Source organism: Ursus americanus, chromosome 21, assembly GCF_024610735.1.
Source record: "Ursus americanus isolate L20-20 chromosome 21, mUrsAme1.1.p, whole genome shotgun sequence".
NCBI lineage: Eukaryota > Metazoa > Chordata > Mammalia > Carnivora > Ursidae > Ursus > Ursus americanus.
In genome coordinates, this window is record NC_142147.1 from 27,253,625 (window position 1) to 27,279,196 (window position 25,572).

A 25,572-nucleotide genomic window follows, 5' to 3' on the forward strand; every position below is an offset into this window, starting at 1 on the left:
TACAAATCTGGGCTTCATGGTGAATGTAGATGAGATATTCCTGACAGTGGTTTATATTTAGACCCACCGTGTGATGCTCTGGTTATGGCCACCAGCAGAATTATTTCACGGCTAACTGAGAAAGGTTTTACTGTCCTCCCTCACTTACTTTTGCTTCTCCAAATAGTTAGGTCTAGCATTACTGAAGGCTGATAAATTGAAATTATTTTATCTTTTCTGGGAAAGAAAAAATAAGACTTCCATAGCTAAGGTTGGTAATTTTCTCTTTAGTCATTATTCTTGGAATATTTAATTCAGCTATGGTCTTACCCCCACATTTGTTTTAAATGTTTTATAATATCTCACTGTGAATCCACTCATCCTCAATCTTTTCTGGGAGCTTTTGGCTCTTCCAAGAGCTTCTCCGTGGACCTAATGAAGTTTATAGCATATATCTTTATAACTTCTCAGGGTTGTGGTCTTTGTCTGCTTGGGCTGCTCTTTTTACAAATACTCAAGACTGGGTGGCTTATAAACAACAAGTTTATGTCTCACAGTTTGGAGGCTGGAAGTCTGAGGTCAGGGTAACAGAATGGTAGGGTTCTGGTGAGAGGCCTCTTCAGGTTGCAGACTGCTGACTTCCTGTGTCCTCGCATGGTGGGAGGAGCTGGGAGCTCTGTGGGATATTTTTTATAAGGGAACTAATTCTGTTCATGAGGGCTCTAATCATGACCTAATCACCTCCCACTGGCCCCACCTCCTAATTACCACCACACTGGGGGAGTAAGATTTCAACATATGCATTTTGTTGGCAGGGAGGGAGACACAACCATTCAGATCATGGCAGTTCCTAGCTGTGACTTTCCCAGGAAGAAGTGCTGTTGCAAAGAATTTATTTTGTACTTACTGCTCAGCCTACACGTTACCTACCTTTCCTTTTTGCCTCTCGCACATCGCACAAGAAGATTTTAGAAGCCACAGCATCCATCTAGCAGCCTTCTGCCAGAGCCACTTGTTCTTCTGCCTTCTAACCATAGCTGGGAGATAGAAAGAGGGCTTCCTCGCTGCAGGCATCTCTGCACGCTGGGGCAGCTACTTCTCTCCGAATCTGACAAGTTTGCTTTCCAAATCAATGGTTCCGTCATTTCCCCTTTATATTTGGAAAAGCTTTCTCCAAGCTTCAGTTTTCGCTCCTGAACTATATTTCAACCATGTCTGTGTAGACTCAAATTTGCATCCAATGATTCCCTTTGCAACCAAGAAAAAATTTTTAATTAGTCCTTCATCCATAATTTATAGATAGAAAAGCTTTCACCTATGCCAGAAGCTGTTCTCTACACTTTGAAGTATCTCTCCCACTACAAATCATCTTTAAGCAATGAAAAATTGTGACAAGACTTCAACAGCCTGAATGTAACATTTCACAATAAGAAATAAAAAACATAGGGTAAAATATATATACTGGACACATAATTGTCCTTGAGACCTTTATTTGGAGCTTCCTGTTTTCTGCTCCAGTAATGAATATGGAGGGTAAGGGAGGAGACAAGATTTTGATTTTGATTTTTTTTTGAAGATTTTATTTATTTGTCAGAAAGAGCGAGCACAAGCAGAGGGAGCTGCAGGCAGAGGGAGAAGCAGACTCCCCACTGAGCAATGAGTCCCAGTGAGGGACTTGATCCCACGCCCCTGGGATCATGACCTGAGCTGAAGGCAGACACTTAACGGACTGAGCCACCCAGGCGTCCCAGGATTTTGATATTTCTTAAAAAGAAGACTATGTAGTTGACTCCTTATGCCATTTTCTGGAACTGACATGGTTATGTTCATTTATTTTGCTGTAGGAGAAACAGCTATACTGTTTTATTGGTGTATTGAATTTTCATAATGGATACAGCCCAGAGGCATAGAGAACAATTTAAATTGAGTAATTAGAGTTTGTTTAATATGGCTCATCCTTCAGGGTCATTTTTCCCCTGATGCAGGTATATGACTTCTTTGATACAGTCTTCTCAGAAATGAGCAAACCTATTATGCTAAAAGCCACTTGGTTTCTAACCTGGCCTTTGAAAAAACTCAGCAGGCCCTGACCCCGAAATGTAACTTGTTCCACTAAAAATGTAAAATGCCATACATTCTATGATAAAGTACTTAGAAGCCATACTCATCGGTGCAGCCCTCCCCTGCTCCTTTCCCCGCTGCACAGAGGGAGAGCTGGCCTTGCAGAAGAGCCGCTTTTCACCTTTTTCTTTCCAGGTGACCTTATGCTCCAACACTGTGCAGAAATATGAGCTGGCCCTGGTGGTGGACGTGGAGGGCATCGGGGAAGAAGTGCTGGCACTCCTAATTACTGCGAGGTATCACCCTCACCTGCTTTCGCTTCCCCAGTCTCCCCTGAGCCGCCGGTAATGGGCTGCCTCTCCTAGAGGCAGCACGCCTGCAGTCAGTTCACCCTGCATTTGTTCTGCTTTCCTGGGAAGGGAAGCTGAATCCGATATTCAAATGACAAAGCTTTGAAACAGCCAACTGCACCTTTGGTGGAGATAAGAGAAGGGATGTGTGTGTGTTCTGCAGCTGTTAAGAATAATAGTTCTTTCTAATGGTCTGAGTTTCCAAGTATATAACTAAAAAGGTTTTAGCAGGAAGAGGCAACCAGTTGCTGGTTTTTATTTTTATCTTTAAATATAGTACTCCAGGGTTATGTCCAGAAAGAACAGGGCTCACAGCCCTGCAGTGGGAGATCCATTTAGTGAGACAGTCCTGCTTTGGGACACTGTTACTATGACTTAAATGACCCCAGATGCGGCCCTCTAACCACATCAGCTCCTCAGAACTATCCCCACCTTCTCTGTGTCTTAATAGAGGCAGCAATGGGCTCTGGGGCCAGGTGAAGATCCTGGCTCTGCCATTTGTCAATTGTGTCTCCTTGACCAAGTTACTGTCTTTCTGAGGGTGAAGCATGACACCGATGATGACAGTGATCTAAGTAAATAAATAAAATCATTGGCCACAGTTTTGCCAAAGCAAACAGGTGTCCAGGGCTGGGACTTCAGGGGGTATGTATGAAAATGCCATCATCTACATGAAATTACTTAGTAAAACCTTGATAACACATCCATCGCTAGAGTTTAGGTCTCATGAATTGTGGAAGATGTATCGTAAAGGACTTGAAGGTCAAGGCCTTGCCATGGTCTACTTACTGTTCCTTCCAAAGACCTAACTAATTATTTTGTTTGTTTAAAAACAGCCAAAACTTTCATCTGGTCCTTTCTATACCCAGGTTTCCATTTTTGCCTAGTCTTGCATTTCTTTTCTTTTCTGGGTGGGTTTAATCTGATATTTAACCCCTCTCAGCCCCCTGTCCCAGCAGGTATCAATAGGAAATCCTGAATTTAAAAAAAAGTGGGGAAAGGGTCTTAAGCAGCTATGAGTTTCATGCCACGTCTACTCTGTGACCCACGTCAAATACTGTAAGTCCTATCAGCCTCAGTATTTCAGGTAGTAAAGGAGTAGCTTTATGAAAGTCGTCAGGTCAACTGGCAACTCCATTCCAGCTAAAAATGAACACCCATCCCATGCTAAACCTCAAACTTTGGGTTAACAAGACACTCTTTCATGTCATGATTTTTGGTGTAATCTGTAGGAACTGCTTGAAGACCCTCAACAAAAGAATTGCTTTTAGAACTTGCAGAGAGCAGGCAGTGCCAGCTTGCTGTGCCCTCTACCACAGGTTAATCAGCTCTCACTGAGTGAGCTCTTGCTCGGTGCTGTGGGCACTGTGCTATGCTATCCGTTCACACTGCCTCCTATATTTCCCACAACACTCTAAGAAGAGTTCATTACGCTAATGTCAGTCCCCACAATTACCTCCGTTTTACCTCTGAGCAAAATGGGACTCTGGGAGGGAAAGCAACTTGCTCAAGCTGGTATTTGTTAGGGTCAGTATCTGAGCCTGGCGCCGAACCAGATGCTGGTGCTCCTCACCGTGGCACTGTATTGTCACCGCTGTCTGTGCCAGTTCCGGCTCGAGCAGCTGAGCCTACTGATCCAAGACAGCTGTTCTGCATGGGAATTAGAATTATTACCATAATTTAGATGGTACGAACTGTAGCTAGTCCCTGGGGGACTCTGACTGGTCCAAAGTGTCACAGCTAGTTAGGACCCCATGCTGGCGGCATTGGCCCTATTTGACTTGGAAACTGATCCACTACCCTAAGGATCTTGCACTGTGGGCGCGCCTTGGCAAAACAAGGCCAAATATGGAAAACAATGGGAATGTTAGTCATTACCCATGGAAGGCTGCTGTTTAAGGAGTCTTGCTTCTAGCCCTTTTTTGATTAAAAAGTGGTGAGTGGGGGCTAAGGGATAGGGATTACAGGAGAGAAGATTTGAAAATGATTAATGTAGTCGTTTAGAGAAAAACTTTGTGACAGTGACAAATGGTGTTTAACTTGGGACTCTGCCTTCTCCATATGTAAACAAGCTCTCTAGCCTTTTGAATTCTTTAATGGGCTCCTTTCTTTGAGCAGGTGTATTGTACCTTCCCTCCGCATGGCTAACCCCGAGGTAGACTTCGGGCGCTGCTTCCTGAAGTACCCCTATGAGAAAACGGTCCAGCTTGTCAACCATGATGACCTCCCAGGATGCTATGCAGTCTTGCCTCAGGTGACTTACGTTATCCTTTTCCAGTGTTGATTTCTCTTCAGTTGGATTTTCTTGGTGAGAAAGAGAAACCCTTCTAAAGAGCCATATTCCTGAACACGTGACCTTCTGTAATTCTGATTTTTAACCCTGGGGTAATCTGGGCATGGGGTCATAAAGCTGCAGCTGGATTGCTACCTGCGTGATTGAGTGGCTACAGGTGTAAACAGTTATTAATTTCCCAGGGACATTGCCTTTGATAAAGGAAGGAGAGGGTCAATTAAGGCAACATGCAGAAGTTCACCTGCAAATAATTGCCTATGAATTAATCATTCACGGGAAATGAGGCAGAGCTAGGAGTCTTCATTTATGGCCATGCCTGTGACTTGAACAGCATCACTAAGATACAGTAATGCAATATTTATAAATGGACTTGTTGAACTAGAAGGCTAGAGATACTACGAAAAGAAGAAAAAAGAAATTGTCTCCTAATGTTTTATGAAATGGATCTGTCCGCATGCCACTACCCCTAGCTAAGTGGGACACTAAGCAAGTAAACACATATGGATTGAAGATTCAAAAGGATCTGCACAGGTCAAAGTAATGGCAGGTTACTAATGGGATGCAATTTACCAAGCATGCATTTGGATTTAAAACGCTACTGCTCTGCAAGGACAGTAATCTAATAAAAATTCATGCAAAAAAAAAATAAAATAAAACCCAAATCAAATGGAGTTTTTATTTTACTCTAGGTTCAAAATGAGTTCAAAGACCAGTATGGAGGCCGTGGAACCGAGGCAGGTTAGGCTGTATCTGAGGAACACAGTGGTCAGCTAAAGGAAGGAGATAGCACTGGTCAAGGCAGTGCCGGATTTTGTCTTCGGATCTTGGCATCATATTTTTTTAGTGGAAACATGAAAAAAAAAATCGTGTGTGGAGTAACCAGAATGGCAATCGACATCATCTGGAAATCCAAGTTCAATGAGAAGCACAGTGTTTAATCAGGAACAGAGAAGACTTAGCTAGGATGAAATAGCCCCTACTCTTCACTTGTTGAAGGGCTATTATGTAAAAGAGGAAATTAGAATTATTCTATGGGCTTCTCTGAGACAAAAGCAGAAGCCAAGGCTTGGGTTGATGGGAGACAACTTTTCCAACTTTTAGGTGATCAACAATGGAACAGGCTTGTACTGTATGGTGACTAACATAATATAATAAAAAATCATTATTAATAAAAAAAAAAAAAAAAACAAAAAAAAACAATGGAACAGGCTAGCCTTGAGTAACATACCATCATCTCAAGAACTCAGAGCAGAGCCTGCCCCTACAGTGATGAGGGAGCGTTTTCTGCACAGCTGGGCTGGGAGAAGGGTGAGGTGCTTGCTTTAAGCATAGAATTAGGGGGGAGCAAAAAAAATCAGTCATCAGGATAAATCAGATTTTCATGTCACATTTTAAGAAATCAAAATTAATGCAAAATTAAAACAATCAGAATATTAGAGAAAGACAGAATCAGCATTGCTGATCTTCCCTTTGGCTTCAGGCTCCAATAAGTCTGGCAGAGCACTGGCGCATCAGCACACTGAGTTAGCTTAGGCCGTGTTAGGCCAGCCCAGATGCACAAAGACCATGGCGAGGGCGTCTCTGGACAGGTGAAATCTGTATGCTCTGTCTTTCCAGGACCTGAGGTTTCCCAGAAGTACCCAAACTTATTTAGTGATGGGATTTTTAAAGTTGTATTTGTTGCTGTTTTTCATAAAAGCTAGTGGGGCGCCTGGGTGGCTCAGTTGGTTGAGTGGCCAGCTCTTGATTTCAGCTCAGGTCATGATCTCAGGGTCCGTGTTGGGCTCCATGTTCAGCGGGAGTCTGCTTGGGATTCTCTGCCCCTTGCTCTGCTTGTGTTCTCTCTCTCTCAAATAAAATAAATCTTTTTTTTTTTTTAAATATAATTGTTACAGAGCGGAGTTTGGAAGAATGTACAGTGGTAAATGCTGTTTAATATTCATTCATTCATTCAACTACCTATTTTGCCATTTAAAAAAACACGTGCTGAGTATATGTTTTGGGCCAGGAAATGGGCATATATCAAGGAGAGGCCCTGGTCATGCCCTAGGAAGTTGACAGTCCATGGAACAGATGGACACATAGATAGTACACACTGTGGACCAGGACTGCAGGATGCCCCCTGGGGACAGAGGAAAAGCCCTGGGTCTAGAGCACAGAGTGGGGTGAGGTGGGGGGTGCACCTGCAGGTGTTCAGGATGGAGGTGCAGGTCAGTCAAAGGGAGGGGGCCTTCTAGGAAGAGTAAAGCAAGTGCAGAGGGCTGGAGGTAGGAAGCAGTATCGTGTGCTCAGGAAATACCGGGAGCCACTGTTGACAGAGCACAAAGGAACCAGGTGGTGGGGGATAAAGCGTGAACACGTGGAGGGCCATACTGGGGAATTTGGCCCAGGCACTAATTCGCACTGCGGATAATTTCAGCATCTTGCTGAGTTGTGCACTTTGGATTGGGGCTTTATGCACACCGTGCTTCCCTTTAGCAGAATTGAGGTGCTCATCCCCATTTATTTGCCTGAAAGGTGACACACTCTTAAAGAACCTCCATGGACTCAGGACGACACTCGTTTCAAAATAACCTAATATGCTATTTAATTCACACCCTGCCAGGGGCTTGCTTATCCATCCGGCTTGTCTCTCCCACCAGGTATGTGGAGACACGCCTGCCGTGTTACTCTCCAGTCCCGTGCCCTATGGAGTCATCCCTCCCCACGGCACCGTTCACATACCTCTGGCCTTGGAGACCCAGGTCACTGGGGAATATAGGTCCACAGTTTACATCTCGACCTTTGGGAGCCCGGACCCCCCTATGGTGAGAGCCAGTTTTCAGAATTACACTTAAAATGGCTGTTCTTCTTGCATACTCCATATTTGCGTATTTTCCGGTTTTACATTTTCACTCTGCAATAGTAAAATACTAGGGCTGTGTTACCTCAGGAAACTATCTTCAGATCCATCTAAAAGTAGTGTTGTTTTTATAGCATTTGTGCTTTTTAATTTTTTATTTTATGTTTTAATTTGTACATTTTTTACGGTTTTTTAATTTTGTTTTATTTTAAAATTTTTTATATTTTAATTCCAGGATAGTTAACATATAGTGTCATGTTAGTTCAGATGCACAATATGGTCATTCAACAAGTCTATATATTACTCAGTGCTCATCAAGATAAGTGTCCTCTTAATCCCCACCACCTATTTTCCCCATCCTGCCACCCCCCTCCCTTCTGGTAGCCATCAGTTTATTCTCTAGAATTAAGAGTCTGTTTTTCGGGTTGTCTCCTTTTTTCTCCCTTTGTTTATTTGTTATGTTTCTTGAATTGCACATTTGAGGGAGATCATATGGTATTTGTCTTTCTTTGACTGACTTATTTCACTTAGCATTATACTCTCTAGATCCATCCATGTCACAAATGGCAAATTGCATTTTTTGTGGCTAATATTTCATTGTGTGTGTGTGTGTGTGTGTACCACATCTTCTTTATCAATAGTATTTGTTTTTAAACTCCTATCAGGAGTTTCTCACACACACACAGGCAGAGGGGTCTGGCCCTCCTCAGAAACTCTGAGGAGAGAGTACATCTGTAATGTCCTCCTCAGTTGTTTTGGTACAAAGCTGAGTATCACCCACTTGCTGCATATGGGCTCTGAGAGTGATTTTGGTCTCTGCTCACTAGATCTTTTCCTATATTTTGACTGGACTCAGCCCAAATTTACCTACTAAAGCTGTGAGGAGAAGTAGCCTGTCTCCCAGTGTGGGAAGAGGGAGATATGGAAAGCGATCTGCTGCTTGAGTTAAATCAAAGGATGAATCTTGGAGGAAGTTGCCCAACAGGCTATGAATCCCTAGGCATTTGGTTTACTTGGGAGCTGAGTGATGTGGATGTATATTTGTCTGAAGTGATTCTGAATGCTTAGAGAGTAGACTAAACTAGGGTTTTGCTTGTATCTCTTCTGTGTAAGATGCCATAGATAAGTCGCCTGACTTAGAAAGCAGCATCACAAAGGCAGGCCAACTCAAAAGGTGCCACCGGTCCAGGCACCCACCCTGCACAGAACAGCCCATGAGAAGGTCACTTGGTGAGCAGGCAACATGTCATGAAAGAAGAAGGCCCCCTTCCTCAGGCAGACACAATGCCTAGATGAAGGCACAGGGCTAGGATGGGCACAACAAGGTGGATTTCAGTCCCCAACCTGCACAGCTGTGTTGTTGTCCCCAACAGGACAGCCCTGTTGTTTCCTTTCAGTGTATGGCTCGGGCTGACCAGGCAAACCAATCATCCTTTTCAAGGAGGAATTCCATGCTGAATTTGTGGGTCTGACCAGCATAGCCATCTGTGTCCCTCTGACCACAGAGTACAGAGAGAAGGAATGACAGTTCTCATAAGCACCCTTTAATGCCCCTGCTCTTTATAAACGGGGTGGCCAGAAGCTTCTGTTTCAAGCGATCTCCAAGGCCAGCCATTTTCAGCTATTCTCCTGTTCTTCCTCTTGCGTGGAACACAGGTATGTCGCATAAAGAGCATTGGAGAAGGCCCAGTTATCTATGTACATCCCACTCAAGTTGACTTTGGCAATATCTACGTCCTAAAGGACTCCTTGAGGATTCTCAACCTATCTAACCAGTCCTTCATCCCTGCATTATTTCGGGCACGCATGGTGAGTAGATGGCGGGACCATTATGGGATGAAAGTACAGCTTTGCCTATACCTTATGGACAGTGGTCCTGTTTTTACAAAATGCCTTTGAAAATGATCACCAGAAGTAGAGGTTTGACCTCATTAAACTCTGCATTCTCACCCCCAGTTCCTCTTTGTTATAATCCTTTTGTTGACTAAGAAACACAATAAGCATATAGTTTGGTAAACAAGCAGATATATTTAGTATAATTTCAGGAGGATGCTTCAAAGATCTTCTTTACTGAACTATATCTAAGCACCCCCCCACCCACCTCCAGAAAACACCTTTTAAATGTCTCTGTAACTGAAAATGCCTCTTTATGTTTAATTTGAACCCTTTTGGCCACAAATATGTTAGTATGTTTATTTTAATCCTCTCTTCCTTTTAGCAATATTTTAATGTAGTTTATAAGGATGTATGAAATACAGCAAGATAATATTCGCCAAAAGTCAAAATTAAAGAAAACAGCAAAACAAGGATTAATACAAAAACAGATATGTAATAGTTTTATTAATGAGTCTGTCTTATGTCTATGTATTTTATAATGATATTTAGATCTGCTAGTCTTCTATAAGCTGATCTTTTAAGAGATAATACAAAAATTCTTGCAGAATTCAGAAATTTCTCATCCAGCAACCAAAAATATTTTTGATTCTAGAAAAAGTTTTCTAAATTTAAACATAAAATTTTAAATAGTGTAGCCCTCCACCTATTCCCAAATTATTGATATTTGAATGAACGCTAACATTTGGTTTCAGTATTTGTCAGATATTTCTGAAAAATCAATTATTAATATTCTAAAAGTCACCGTTAGAAAGAACAGGATCATAGTTCTCTGCTGACTTGTGGTGGCTCCTCAGAGTCATTGGTCCCTATTATCATTTCATTTATCACTACTATTATTCCTTTTTATTATCATTTGTCATTAGTCCTTACAAAGGCAGCTGTTTTCTGTACGGTCACTGCTCTTTGTAGCATGAGGTTTGGATACAACCCCACCCTTGTCCGGGTGCCTTGTGGATCTTGTGTGGGGAATAATGTCTAATAATGTTTAAAGAAAAATCCTACAGAACAGATGCCTTGGCTAGTCTTTATCCAATGAGTTAGTTGATGTGTTTGGTGGAAAGCAAGGGGTTTTGCCTAGGAAGTGCTGCTTACGGTCCAGCTGTGCGTGTGCAGAGTTCACAGTGGGGGAAGCGGAGAGGTAGCCGAGTTGTCAAGGACGCTGAGAGGTGGCCCGGGAGGTCCGAACAGATTACAGAGGAGCAGATGGGCGGAAACCACCAGAACGCTTGTACCAGTGTAGCACCTGCCACCTGGTTAAATTCTCAGGGAGCTCCAGGTTTCACTTTTTGATACATGTTAAAAACCAAAAACACACCAAGGATCTAATCGGTTTTTACTAAGATAGTTTATATTTTGAATGACCCAGCTGGGTGTTAAAATGGGACTTTTTCTTTTCCACAGTGTTTTCATGATTCCATCTTTTGATTCTTTAGTATCCTCTCAAATAAGCAAGCTCTGACTCCAAGCAGCCGAACGTGTGATGTAAGCGATCTGTCATAGACTGTGTTTTTCCCTCACATCCTCTCTTGGAAAACTTGTCCTCCCAGCATAAAAGTAGTTTCAACTGTAATTCTCTTTTCATATTTCAGCTGATTTTTGATGGATATCCTAGTAAAGAAATACTAATGTGTTAATATTATAGGAATTGAATGACACTAATTGGGAAATTAACCACAGTGGGAAGAAATAGAAATACCATTTACTAAATTTTGAAATTGATGTACAGCAGTGAACCTGCACATTCATTCTCACAGAAATTACCAGGCACTAGGAAAAAGTTTCAAATAATAGTTGTTTTTTCCCCTAACTAAGCCTGGAGCTCAGTACCCAGGTTAGCAGTGGTCAAATATTTGGTGCATTTCATTTCTCACTCAGAGATAAGCAGGGCAAGGGCACACTCTTCGCTTCTTCTATGATGACTAAGGATTCAGGTCTGCAAGTTCTCTCTTCCTGCTGGATGCCCTGACAGGCGGGCTCATCCTCTTTCCTCTTTTAGCTGTCGGGAAATGTCAGCCCTCCCCCAATGCTGCTCCCACTGTCAGCCGCTAGCCACGCTCAGCCTCATGCGTGGTCCGTGCATCACAGCAACCACTGCGATTAGATTCTCCCTTGCTTGGCAAGAGACGTGTTTGTCATCAGCTGGAAGGGCAGGAGATAGGAAGCTGGAAGCCCACCTTCACCATGCTGTTGGGAAAATAAATTACACTCGGAGCGATTTTGAATTTCTCAGAAATAAATGCTGTATTAAAAAAATGATTGAAAACCCTGAAACTTCTTAGTATGATATGGAGTGAAGAAACAGTGAAGATTATATTTTTTCTGTTTTAGTAAATCTTAACTTGTCCTGAGTGCTTTATTGATTAGTAAAAGCAGAGTGTTCTGTGACCTGGAGCAGTAGGTTCTCCTTTGCTTTGGAATGTCTGAAATACCAGCCTCAGCTAAGGGTTCCCTGTGGCTGGTTTATTTGGATTTAAGATGAAGGACTCAAAGCAACAGAGTAAGTCACTTCCGGTTTGGAGGGTTAAAAATATCAGAATGCGAGAGCAGAGCAGAGAAGGGCCGTTTTGGCAAGAGTGTGTGGGCTCTGCCTTACACACAGCGCTCCTAACTTCTCATTGGGTGACAGCGGAAATGAGGCAAGAATACGGTAGTCCTCTGGACCCTAGGACCTCAGCATTGGGCTGGGAGATACATACCTTCTTTGCATGGGTGCCCCTCGCTAGGCAGAGAAAGTGCATTGCCCAGCATTTGTTTAGAAACATCTGGAGTCTATTCAACCTAGGGGAACCATTAGCCCAAGAACTTGCATCCAGATGTCTGTGACATCTTGGGATTTGGCTGGCACTGAAGCATCTTGCAGGGGCCTTCTGCCTCTGCGATCTGTGGGGGAGGCCGTTATAGTTAGACCTTTAGGATCCAGGATCCAGGAATTGAGAATTCTGATGCCTCATTGAAGCTTGGCTCCTTTTAAACATATATTTTCTTGGTCACTTGCCAGAGCCATACACAGTGATAACAGCATCCAGGGAATCATTGTGCTTTCACATCTTCAGGCCCTAAGCCACTGGGTCCTTGTTTAAGTAGGAGCACCCTTTCTATATTTACTTGTTTGTCGGCTTGTCTCCTTCAGATGATGAGTGTCTCTGATTCGAATTCCCAGCACCTAGCAACAGGATTGGAATTATGATGACAATATGATGGCATTAATTAGTTCTATTCACCACTCTATGTGCAGTATTTCACTTACCGTAACCTGTGAGAGAAATACTGTTATAATGCTGATTTGAATGAGGTAGAAACAGAGGTACAGACAGGTTTGATAAAGTGCCATAACCTCTGAGTGGCAAAGCCTGGTTCCCAGCCCTGGTGGTCTGACTTCAGACCCTTGCTCTTTTCCACTGTACTGCCTAACTTTGCCTAATCAGCAGTTATCCAGATGAACATGAAAATGGGGAAGGGATTCTGGTTTTATGTTTACAAAAGACCCTTACAGGTAGACACACCTAGAAGAGCAGATTTTTCTAAAAAGTTGGGGGAAGAAATCAGGGAGTGTTTCTGAAGTAGACAAAAGGCCCAGATAGATAACTCGGCTTTGTTCAGAGATGTGTTAAAATGTATATATGCAAATCGTCTCCATTAGGTCATTTTCAACCAACCATAATCCCTTCAGTTGTATATCTGAAATAAAGACACAGAATCTATTTCCCCATTTAACTAATTGATCTTCTATAATGGAGTATGACAAAACATTCAGTTCACATATGTAAATGTGTGTAGAAATTCTTCACTGCTAGTGCTCTTAAAAGAGGTTTAAATACAAAGTTATGACCTATTTTGACAAAGTAAATAGACAAGCCCACAAGGAGATTAGAAGGTATTTCACATCCAGTGAAACTGTTGTTGCTAGACCCTCTGTGTTTTAGGAGATGACGAAATTGTAGCCATTCTGGAGATCTCAGTTTTTTTTTTTAGGAGAGAGTGAGTTTGTGCACAGGCATGCATGTGTGTATGTGCATGTGAGAGGGTGGGGGCAGCAGGAAAGGGAGAGAGAATCTTAAGTAGGCTCCACACCCAGTGCAGAGCCTGCCACGGGTAGGTCTCACAACCCTGATATTATGACCTGAGCCGAAGTCAAGAGTCGGAAGCTTAACCAACTGAGCCACCCAGGTGCCCCTAGAGATCTCATTTTTAATTTGTAGTAACAACTGGTTTGTTGAGATCTGTAGCTATACCTTATACACTACACCATCCTTGCATAACTGAAGCTCCCACTAGATCTAGAACTTCGTTTTCTCTTTGGGGTACTTCCTGTATCAGGGAATTGGCACTAGAGAGATTTCTAATGGACAAACTAATCTCCAAGGCCTTTTGATAGATGGTTCTTAAGATATCACACCCCGTGATGTGTGTGTGAAGAGAAGATAGAATGAGCTGTTTCTCAGTTTTCAGTGGGTAAATTAGCTCTGCTATGGGAATGAACCACTGCATCTATGGAAGGAAACAAGTAAGAAAAAAGGTATATGGAAAAAGGAAAAGAAATGGGCATGAATTCAAGACCAAATGCAGTTGTTATACCTCTCTCTATATAGTTTTTTGTTTCTTACAGATTTTGCACAATAGCAGCTTCATTTACTAAGGCATACATTTACAATATAGTACTTGGGTTTTAGCTCCAAGCTCAACCCTTCTGTTGACTATGATTTATGCCATAGCTTTCTGTGTCCTCAAACATACCCCCTCCCTTAAGGTTTGCAGTGTCCCCATTGAGCAGATCAGATAACTGAGGTTCTCTTGGTTGAGAGAACTGCCCACAGTTACACGTGAAAGAGTGGCAGCCACTCTGCTATAACTCAGATTTTCTGAATTTTAGTCTAATCCTTTTTTGTTTTACCACAGAAATATTTGATTCTAGAGGTCAGGAACTGTGTATATCTAACATTTTTTATTTTTTATTTTTTAATAATAATATTTTTTATTATGTTAGTCACCATACAGTACATCCCCAGTTTTTGATATAAAGTTCCATGATTCATTACTTGCGTATAACACCCAGTGCACCATGCAATACATGCCCTCCTTAATACCCATCACCAGCCTATCCCATTCCCCCCGCCGAAGCCTTCAGTTTGTTTCCCAGAGTCCATAGTCTCTCATGGTTCATTCCCCCTTCTGATTACCCCCCCTTCTTCTTCCCTTTCTTCTCCTGCCGATCTTCCTACTTCTTATGTTCCATAAATGAGTGAAACCGTATGATAGTTGTCTTTCTCTGCTTGACTTATTTCACTTAGCATTATCTCCTCCAGTCCCGTCCATGTTGCAGCAAATGTTGTGAAATCATTCTTTTTGATGGCTGAGTAATATTCCATTGTATATATGGACCACATCTTCTTAATCCAGTCATCTGTTGAAGGGCATCTCGACTCCTTCCACGATTTAGCTATTGTGGACAATGCTGCTATGAACATTGGGGTGCATATAGCCCTTCTCTTCACTACGGCTGTATCTCTGGGGTAAATACCCAGTAGTGCAATTGCCACATCATAGGGTAGCTCAATTTTTAACTTTTTAAAGGACCTCCACACTGTTTTCCAAAGTGGCTGTACCAACTTGCATTCCCACCAACAATGTAGGAGGGATCCCCTTTCTCCACGTCCTCTCCAACATTTGTTGTTTCCTGCCTTGTCCATTTTTGCCGTTCTAACTGCCGAAAGGTGTTATCTCAGTGTGGTTTTGATTTGAATTTCCCTGATGGCTAATGATTTTGAACATTTTTTTCCTGTGTCTGTTAGCCATTTGTATGTCTTCATTGGAAAAGTGTCTGTTCATATCTTCTGCCCGTTTTTTGATTTGTTTATTTGTTTCTTGTGTATTGAGTTTGAGAAGTTCTTTATAGATCTTGGTTACCAGTCTTTTATCTGTAGTGTCGTTTGCGAATATCTTCTCCCATTCCGTGGGCAGCCTCTTAGTTTTTTTGACTGTTTCCTTGGCTGGATAAAAAGCAGAAGCTTTTTATCTTGATGAAGTCCCACAAGTTCAACATTTTTTAATACAGAAAAATTTAAGAGTGATGCTTAACACTAGAAGCTAACACATGTTAACCTTTCCCACATTTACCTCAGATCCTCTGCTTTAAAGAAATCATGTAGTAATGTTAAAGTTGGAGTCCCATTGATTTTCCTTGTCAGTGTCATTTTATTCTTTTTTTCAGAAGCAACTGTATCATGATTTTGATGTGTATACAAGCCGTGCTTTTTATATTACAGGTATATATGTATTTGTAAATACTATATAGTGCCGTTTGGTTGCTTTTTAAATGTATATAAATTATATCACTGCATGTAACATCTTGTGACTCATTTTTTTAGACTCAAGATTATGTTTTCAATATCTATTCTTATTAATACTATAAATTTATTTAATTCATTTTAGCTGCTGTTTGTATTCCATTTACCAATAATGTGTTTATCTCTTTGCCCATTAGTTGACAGTTGAGTTATTATAATAATACTTTAGTGAACAGATACAGGTCTCCTTGTGTGCATATGCAAGATACATATACTTTTTGGGTATTGTATAGAAAGGTATATGCCTAGCAGTGGAATTGTTGGGTCTTAGGAGAAGTGTATTTTCAAGTTCATTAGATATTGCCAAATTACTCTGTAAGGTGATTATGTCAATGTGCCCTTTCAAGATGGTCCGAGACATCTATTTCTTCAACAGGCTAAAATTTATTATGGTCAAGTTCTTGGTAGTCTGAAAGTAGAATACAATTTAATTTGTATTTCCCTTATTACTGTTGAGATTGACAATTTTTTCATTTGGTCTCCTCTTCTGTCAATTATCCATTGTCAGTGACCTACTTGTAGATGTTCTTTATACATTGTGGATACTAACACTTTGTTTATAATGGGGTTTTGGATTTTCTAAAGATGTTTTTAATTTAATGTCAACTTTATGAATATTTCCTTCCTTGTGTCTGTTTTTTATTTGTACTTTAAGAAATATATCCCTGCTTTTCCGTTTAAATAGCTTTATATAGCTATCATATTATTTAGATTTTTGCATCTGTTTGTTTGTGATTTTTTGCATTGCATTTTTCTGGTTTTGGTATCAAGAATATCATATTCTTGTAATATGAGTTAGCTTTTCCTCTTTTGAATTTTTGAAAAGATGTTTATATAATCTACATAAAGTAGGATCCATTCCTTGATGATAAAGCCATTTAGTCATAGGAACTTCATGTGTTTATTGAGGGTGGAAGGTATACAAGAAGTAATGAAATTTTAACTAATGATTCATTTTCTATAATGATTATTTAAATTTTTCTAGAAATTTTTCATTTCATCTAAATGCAAATGTATTGGCATAAAATTATTCCAAATAGTTTCATATGATTTTAAAATGTTTATACACTAATTTCTGCTCTTAGTTTTACCACCTCTTCCAATGTTCTTTATAGTTATTTTGTTCTTTTTCAAGAAACCTTAATTGGAATGTTCACCAATATTTTAACTCTTAGTTTAATCATGACTTTAAAGCTTGTAAATATTCTCTTTATGCAGCATTCCAACTCCATAACAATAATTTTTATTTGTAATACTTTTTTATTATAAATATTTGGTAAACTTTACTGTGATTTTCTTTTTAATATGTGAGTTATATACGGGCATATATTTTTAATTCTTTACATCTCCCCTTTTTGTAGAATTTTAATAGGTAACTTTTAACTATGATGAAGTTGGAACACATGGTTTGCATGACACATAATTTTTGAATTTGTGTTTTGGGAGACATAGTTATGGTTGGTTTTTATAAATATTTCACATGACCTTAAAAAAGAGTATAGACTCTCTAATGATTGAGTATGAAAGACTACTATCTGTCTGTCTGTCTCTGCATTTGTATTAGATCAAGCTTACTGATGATATTGTTTAAATCTTTTACAGCCTTACTGATTATTTGTATGATATAATAGTTTCTGATAGAATTTTTTCAAAATCTTCCACTTTTTCATTTCTCTTTGTAATTATGTCAATTTTTCCCCATATATTTCAAAGCTATGTTAATAGATGCATAGAAGTTTATGATTTTTATTTCTCCTTGGTATGTTATTCCTTTTTTATAAGATACTCTGCATTTTAATCCCTAAATATGCTTTCTGACTTAAATTCTGTTTTGCCTGATAGTAATATTGCTACATCAGCTTTCTTTTAATTAGCATTTGCCTGGTATATCTTTTCATTCCTTTATTTTCAGATTTGTGTGTGTGTTTGTTTTGTGAGTCAACTTAAAATCACTTTTAAATAGCCTATGACTGGATTTTTAAAAATCTAATTATAGACTCTGTCTTTTCTTTTTTTAAGATTATTTATTTATTTATTTGTCAGAGAGAGAGCACAAGCAGGGGGAGTGGCAGGCAGAGCAGGCAGAGGGAGAAGCAGGGAGCAAGGAGCTGAGCAAGGAGCCCAATGAGGACTTGATCCCAGGACCCTGGGATCATGACCTGAGCCGAAGGCAGACGCTTAACTGACTGAGCCACCAGGCGTCGTGATAGACTCTGTCTTTTAATTGACAAGTATATTAGTTTCCTATTGCTGCTGTAACAAATTTCTTATCTTATAGTTCTGGAGGACATTAGTCTAAAATGTGTCTATAAGGCTATGTACTCTTTGAGACTCTGGAGAAGAATCTAATTCCTTGCCTTTTATAGTTTCTGGAGGCCACCTGCATTCCTTGGCTAGTGGCCCCTTCCTCCATCTTCAAAGCCATACCATCTTCTCTACTCCCTGACTTTTGCTTCCATCCTTATATCTCTGACTTTGACCCTCTTGCCTCTTTCATATACCTCTAAGTTCTGTGCTATATAGAGGTCTCATAATTTGTGTATATTTGACTATATTTTGATTTCACCTTCACTCTTGTATGATAATTAGCTAAGTATGAAATTCTATATAACAGGAATTTTTCCTTTGAAGATTGATCTCTGGCATCAATCATTGCTGATAAAATTCCATTGTTAGTCATATTATTACTCCTTTATAGATCATTTCTTTTTCTCACAAGGTGCTTTTAAGACTGTATTTTTATTCTTGATTTTCATAGGTTTCTGTTTAAATGCATCAGCAGGTTTGACCCTTCTAATACTGGAAAATTTTGCTGTTATCTCCTCAAATGTTTCTTCTTTGCCAGTCCCTCTGTTTCCTACTTTGAGCAAAATACACACACACGCGCGCACGCACACACACACACACTCTCTCTCTCCAGTACAATTCTACATGTCTATTTTTATTTCTCATCCACGTCTTTCATCTCTTCATCTCTCTGTGCTGCCTCCTCAGTGGTATGCTCTAGTTTACAGATTCTGCCTTTGATTTTGGCAAATTTAAAGTTTCTCATCTATTTAATTTTTGGCTATGTATTTCAATTCTAAGATTTATAATTGATTACTAATAGCCACTATTCTTGATTCATATCTGTTTTTGTTTCGTAATTTTTGTTTTATATATATTATACTACCCTGCATCTCTTTGAAGATCTCAGAAACATTTTCTAATCATTTTCATTTAGTTCTATAGATTGCTTGAGAATGAATTCATTAGCTGATTGTTTGCAACTGTCCTTCTCCACATTTGGAATTTTAAATGATTGATTAATCTGGCATGAGATATATTTTTTTCTCATTCTCAGTAGTCTTGTCTCCCTAACATTTTCTTCATTTGCTTTCACCCTCAACAACTATCACAAGCCCAGAATCAAATGTTGAGCCTTTTTTCCCCCATGGGGATATTGGAAAAGTCACAGATTCATTCATCACACTTGACAGTGGCTTGACATAGGGCCTGTCTACATGACAGTCTGTACTTCACATCCTCCACTGGCACAAGTGTGTGTGTAGACTATTACCTTGGCAACATCACAGCTTTGTTCGGCCTTCTTTCAAATTCAGGGAAGCTCTCTTGGCTGGGAACCCTGGCCCTTAACCCTTACTTCCTGCAAAATTTTTTGGTTTTCATTTTGTCCCTCAAGCTTCCTTTACTGATTTAGGACCTAGAGCCCAGGAGGTCTGTGGCTTCAGGACTCTCTTAGTGTTTCCGTTCCACTTCCAGTCCATACAGTGTTAATCTTGTTTTTGAGTATAACTATGCCTGGTTCAAAATCCTTGTTTCAAAATTGTATCTCTTTTTTCTATGTGTTAGAGTGAAGGGTGTGTTTTAAAGCTTGATTTATAGTCAGTCCTCTTAACTAATTTTTATAGTGCTTTATATATTATCAGTGAGTACTTGAAAAAGGGTGGTGAATTGTGTCTTCATTTGGCATAGGGGAGCAGAACTCTTATATCTTTGCCTTAGGTATGAGAAATCTATAAAATAAATTCACAAGAATAGGTAAATAAGAGAATAACATCCTAAATTATCATGGTGGGCATCTTTTCTTTAACACATAAATGTCATAGCCGTTCCGAAATGGATTGTGCTTTTCCTGAGAGCCATTCCAAGGAACTTCTTCAGTGACAACAGGATACCAATGATAATAATATCAAGAGACTTACAGAAGCAAAGGATTGTGCTTGACAGAGAGCTGTGAGCCTCTTACTCTGACTCTCACTTGAGACTTCTTTTACTTTGGCAAAGCTAAATGTGAAACCCAGAAGACAGATTCCAGCAGGTCATATTGATTATAAACCACACTAGAAAAAGGAAAGCTATCGATTGAATGTTAGGTAACATGATGGGTCAGCACCTTCCCTGAATTTAGAATGACAGCTCTACTGATTGAATATGATTAGTTTGAATGTAAGCTAAAGCAAAGTGAAAGGAGGAGGTTTTGTTCCTTTGTCATTAAAGGGCAGTCTAGAAAATAAAAGAAAAAATATATGCGTTTCTTGCATGCTTTGCAAGACTTTCCATCTTCATTCTGCCTGTCCCAGCTCTTAATTGGCTTTAGCAAATTGTTTTTTCTAATTAATTGTTATTCAGGTTTATAGTTAACACTTGGCACCACAGAGGGAGATTAAGGTAAACTTCCTTTATATTGATCAGATGTGTTTTTTTCCCCAAATCCCACCTTCCCTCCTCCATAAAAATTTATAACTTCTTCTCCATTACCAGCATCATCATCTATTCATCTGTTATGGACTAGACGTTTGTGTCCCTCCAGAATTCATATATTGAAATCATTACCCCCAATATAATGATAGAAGTAGGTGAGGGGTTTGGGAGGTAATTTAGAGTTCTCATGAATGGGATTGGCACTCCCATGAAAGAGACCTGAGAGAGCTCTCACCCTTTCCATCACACGAGGATACAGTAAGAATGATGGCTGTCTGCAACCTGGAGGAGGACTTTCCCCAGAGTCTGACCATGTTGACCTTCTGATCTCAGACTTCCACCCTTCAGAAATAGGAGAAATCAATTTCTATTGTTTATAAACCACCCAGTATATGTTAGAGCAGCCTTAACTAAGATACCAACTTATGTCACTTTTAAGGGATGGCTATCATTGTCATTATCAACTAAAGAATTTATTCTGTGCACTGAGAGCAGTCATATTCAGCAATAAGTCAGTATAAAATGAAATAAATGCTTTTATATAATGAACAAAGACAAGAAGAGATGTGATAAGTGGTACGGTGTAAAGATTTATTAATGGTATGAAATCCCCAACACACATATGTCAAGATTATATGATGTTTTTCAGGGAGAAAATCATACTCTTTCTTAGTCCCATTTCCTCTTCCCTGTCGCAAATGAAAAGACAGAGACTGGAGGGACATATATGACATGGTAGAACTCTTCCTAGGATGGCACTTGCGGTTTTCTTTTTAGTGTCATTTGTGATGAAATTGTTGTATGCAGCATTAAGTTTCATACTTTGGAAGAAAAAATCCTCCTCTGGGATGTTAGGACATTACATTAGAATGTGTCTGAGAGGGAAGGGCAACATTATCTGAGGGCAGCATGGTCATGTGTCATACACAGTTGTCTAACATGTGGTAATCACTCAACAAAGAGCTGTTTAGTATATGAGTGTTGAAGTAGTATTTCATACTATCAAGAGTAAGGATGTTATAGTCAGGCAGATCTGGAATGGAGTCCTAACAACTCTACATGCTCTAACTCTGGGGAGGTTATTTAACCTTTCTAAGACTGGCTCCTTTCCTTCCCTTTAAATGGAACTAATAATGGCATCTAGAAGATTAAACATGATAATATATCTAGATAGTGCCTGGTGAAAAATAAGCATTTGGCATTCAATAAATGCTAGCTTTGATTATTAATGTTGGCAGACAAAAAGATCTAGGTGAAATGACTTGTGGAAAGACTTAAATCTTTATGACACCATATCTTAAGATCCTTTATATTATTTTCTTAGATAAGAGAAACAAATAAGGCACAGAGAGGCCCTAAGGTTTCAAACTAACTGATCCATATAGTACAGAGCTCTATGAAATGGGAGCTCTAATGCTGCCTTTTTTCTCACTTTTTATTTGTCACTCTAAATTTTCGGCAGTAAGGCCTTCTTGTAAATAGAAAATATTTGTGTTAATGAATGCATATATGTTCTTCCACATCAAAGAAAAGAGGTTTATTAGAAAATAGGTTAATATTTAGAAACTTCAATAGTTTTCTGATCTCTATCTCCTTGGAGCTTATTTATTCATTTATTTGTACAGATGCTCCCTGGAACTATCTTCATGCTTTTTGTTTGATCTGACACCTTTCATTGAGTTTTGAGAAGGCAGTGACTTTCAGAAAGAACATTACAGTCATTGTTTACAGATATATCCTAGTAGCCTGAATAGATTGTTGGTACATATTACTTAAGAGTGATGTAAATTACATATACCTGCCTCCCTCTTGCAACCAAACTCAGCTGGCCTTGAAATTCTTACAAACTTTTTCCCCCACAAATGGAGAAATCAAGAGGTAGGACAATTACTTGACCACTAAGAACTTTCAGCAGATCAGTGACCAAGCCCTTCCTATTCAGTCTATTATGCCAAACTACTTCCCTCTAAGAACAAGGAGAAAATCTGGGCAACATATGAAAAATTGTGAGTTTAAGAGTACCAAAGCCAGTGACAATCAAAGCATTTGTGACTGTTTTTCCTACGGAATTCCTGCAGGGGTTGAAAAACTGTAGAGAGCATTCAGAAAACTCACTGGTCTCTGAGGATAAAAATTGAAACCTGGACTGGCTAGAGAGATAAAAATTGGAGAAGATTGGACTTGGTAAAACTCTGAGACTCTGAGTTAGGACTCTGATAAAGCTACACCCTGGGAACAAAAGTAAATTAGCACAGACCCTCATTTCAAATCCTTTTAATCTCTCCCTGGATAAAGAACATCTAGAATTGCTAGGTCTCCCCACATCTTTCCCAGAAGCAAATACATATTACTCTCACCAAAGGAAGAAAACATTATTCTAAGCTTTAAAATATTTTGTATATCTACAGTTTTTATATACAAAGTCTAACAGGTAATTTTAAAAAACCAGGCATACAAGGAGATAAGACGGGATGCTGAACAGAAAACTACGATATGCTTAATATGCTCAAGGAACTACAAGGCAAGATTTAAAATTTTGGTAGAGCTATGGAAAGTATAGAAGAGAACAAATGGAACTGAACACCTAAAAGATACAATTGAAATTAGGGACTCAGTAGATGGGTGTAACTGCTTGTTAGATACAGATGAGGAGAGAATTGTGGAAGTGGAAGATGGGTCAGAAGAAACTACCCAAAATGAAAAGGGAGAGAGAATAAAAGGATGAAAAATGTAGAAAAGTTGGTCAAACAAACAAATAAACACAGAGGGTATGTTTATTGGAGTACCAGAAGGAGAGAAGAGGATGGAGCAGAAGGGATCATGGCTGAGACGTCAAGCCAGCTTCAAAAAGCATTATAAACATAAAGCAAGATAAATATAAGAAAACCACATCTAGGCACATTATAGTAAAACTGCTCAAGACCAGAGAGTAAATATTAAAGGCAGCCAAAGACACAAAAACAGTTTACCTTAAAAGGAATAATAGTAAACTGGCTGCTTACTGCTCAGGCACTGCTGAGAGCAGGATACCATTATGAAAATAAGAGGACTACCAGAAAGTCTTCATCCTGAAAGGCCCCCTTCTACCTCAATCCTCAGCATATGGGCAGCAGATTGGAATATTCTCTGGGCAGTTTCACCAGCCACAAGGAAAGGCAGAAATAAACTGATAGTTGGGCATCTAAAGTATCTGGTTGCCCTTGCCTGAGCATGTAATGGTTTTAGTGCTTCACGAGTACTTAACTAAGCTGCATCAAGAAAGTCTGTAATGCAGAAACAAGAAACCAGAAAACAGAAAGTTGAGAACTTGGAGGAAACAAAGGCAATACAGTGAGAAGAAACTTAAAACAACATGACAATTAGTAATCTCAGGAAAATAAAAGATGACTTTGCATCCATGAATGAGAACAAGGTGATTTTTTTTTTTTTAAAAAAAGGAGCAATGAAAACGTGGTCATAGAAGTTAAAAGTACAATCACAGAAGGTAAAATTTTGATAGAAGAATTGGAAAATAAAATTGAGAAGCTATCAGATTAGAAAATTAGATTATTTTTTCAGCATTTCAAAGATCCAAATAAGTGGTTCCAGAAAGAACAAATTTGAAAATGGAGGTGAGGAGATTATGCAAGAAATAATCCAAGGAATGTATCCAGAACTAACAGAGAGGAATTTTTGGAAAAGGCTCATCAAATATTATTAAAATTAAAATAGGCCCATGTGAAAACACATCATTAAATTCCAGATGGAAAAATATTAGTGCTAAAAAAAAAAATCAGGAACCAGAATGACCTCAAACTTCTAGACAGCAACACTGGGGTGGAAAAAAGACTTTTTGAAGGAAAATAAATCTTAGTCTTGAATTCATCATTCATCCACAAGATTAATTGAGTATGGGTGTAGAATAAAGACATTTCACGCATGCAAGAAATCAAAACATTTGCCCTCCATGAATCCTTTCTTGGGAAGGTAGTGAAGAATGTTCTCCACCAAAGTGAGGAAAACATGAGATATGGGATACAGGGGCTCAGACACAGGAAAGAAGCTCAAGGAATACACAGGATGTGCTGTGTGGCATTCTTAGGATGTCAGTTGTATGGCAGGCCCAGGGAGCAGCCAGTCCAAACAGGAGGTGCAGAACAGATGACTCCAAGAGAGATTTGTCTCTAAGAAAATGGAGCTGATAGAAAATCGGATATTTCTGAAAGTATTGAGAGGACATTTACCCCCTTTGAGAGTTTGGGGATGCATCCATGGTAGATACATTAAACAACAAGTAAAGACAAGACAATAATTCCTGGGAAAATAAAAGTTGTACACAAATGGAAATGTAATCACAGTATGCTTTTCATAGCTCAGCTGTGAATAGTATTTACATGCTCACAATGGAGTAGATTCTCACCAGAAAATAAGTTTTAACTATACTGGGGGGATGGAGGGAAGAAAGTGATGAAGAGAGAGAGAGAAGAGCTGTCATTGTCTTCGGTAGAGAGAAGTAAATTGATAATGCTCAAACTGGAAAGTTAAGAAGTAGCAGTAGATTCTTTAAAGGAAGGCAAACGCCAAAAGAAAATGCAAAAAAAATTGACAGCGGTTGCCTCCATTAATGGACAAGGATGGGAATAACAGGGAAGTGTGGGAGAGTGGGCTTGAGGGACTACTCTTTTCATAGTTTTTTTCTTAGAACCATTTGACTTTGCAAATTATTTGTATGTGTACATTTCATAAAAATTTGAAAACTTAAATCTTGCTGCAGGAAAGTATTATAGTATGCCATTACCATTTATGTAAGAAAAAGTAGTATATATGCAAATGGGCTTTTTTTTTTTTTAATCATAAAGAATATCTGGAAAGATATGCAGAAAACTGCCAACAGTGGCTGCCTCTTGGGATGGCAGCTAGTGGCCATCAACAGATAGAAGAGAGAGAGACTCTACCCATATACTCATTTGGGTTTAACACTGTGTACCTGTATTTTTTATTTACAAAGAAAATCTTCTAAGAAAGAAAGAAACTGGGAATGAAATGGAAGCAAGAGAGCAAACAAAGTTAAAATTACATGGGCTCTAAAGAGAGTGTCCACATCCTTTTAGGACGAGTTCTTTC

General features: G+C 39.4%; 1 protein-coding gene across 1 annotated transcript in view; it reads left to right on the forward strand.

The window, feature by feature from the left end:
* HYDIN (HYDIN axonemal central pair apparatus protein) overlaps nt 1-25,572 on the forward strand; it is a 376,490-nt gene that overhangs the window by 174,478 nt on the left and 176,440 nt on the right. Inside the window, exons 16-19 of the mRNA XM_087870593.1 lie at nt 2,236-2,336; nt 4,509-4,644; nt 7,326-7,490; nt 9,182-9,334. Coding sequence (XP_087726719.1) covers nt 2,236-2,336; nt 4,509-4,644; nt 7,326-7,490; nt 9,182-9,334 — 555 coding nt within the window. The remainder of the gene's footprint in view (nt 1-2,235; nt 2,337-4,508; nt 4,645-7,325; nt 7,491-9,181; nt 9,335-25,572) is intronic.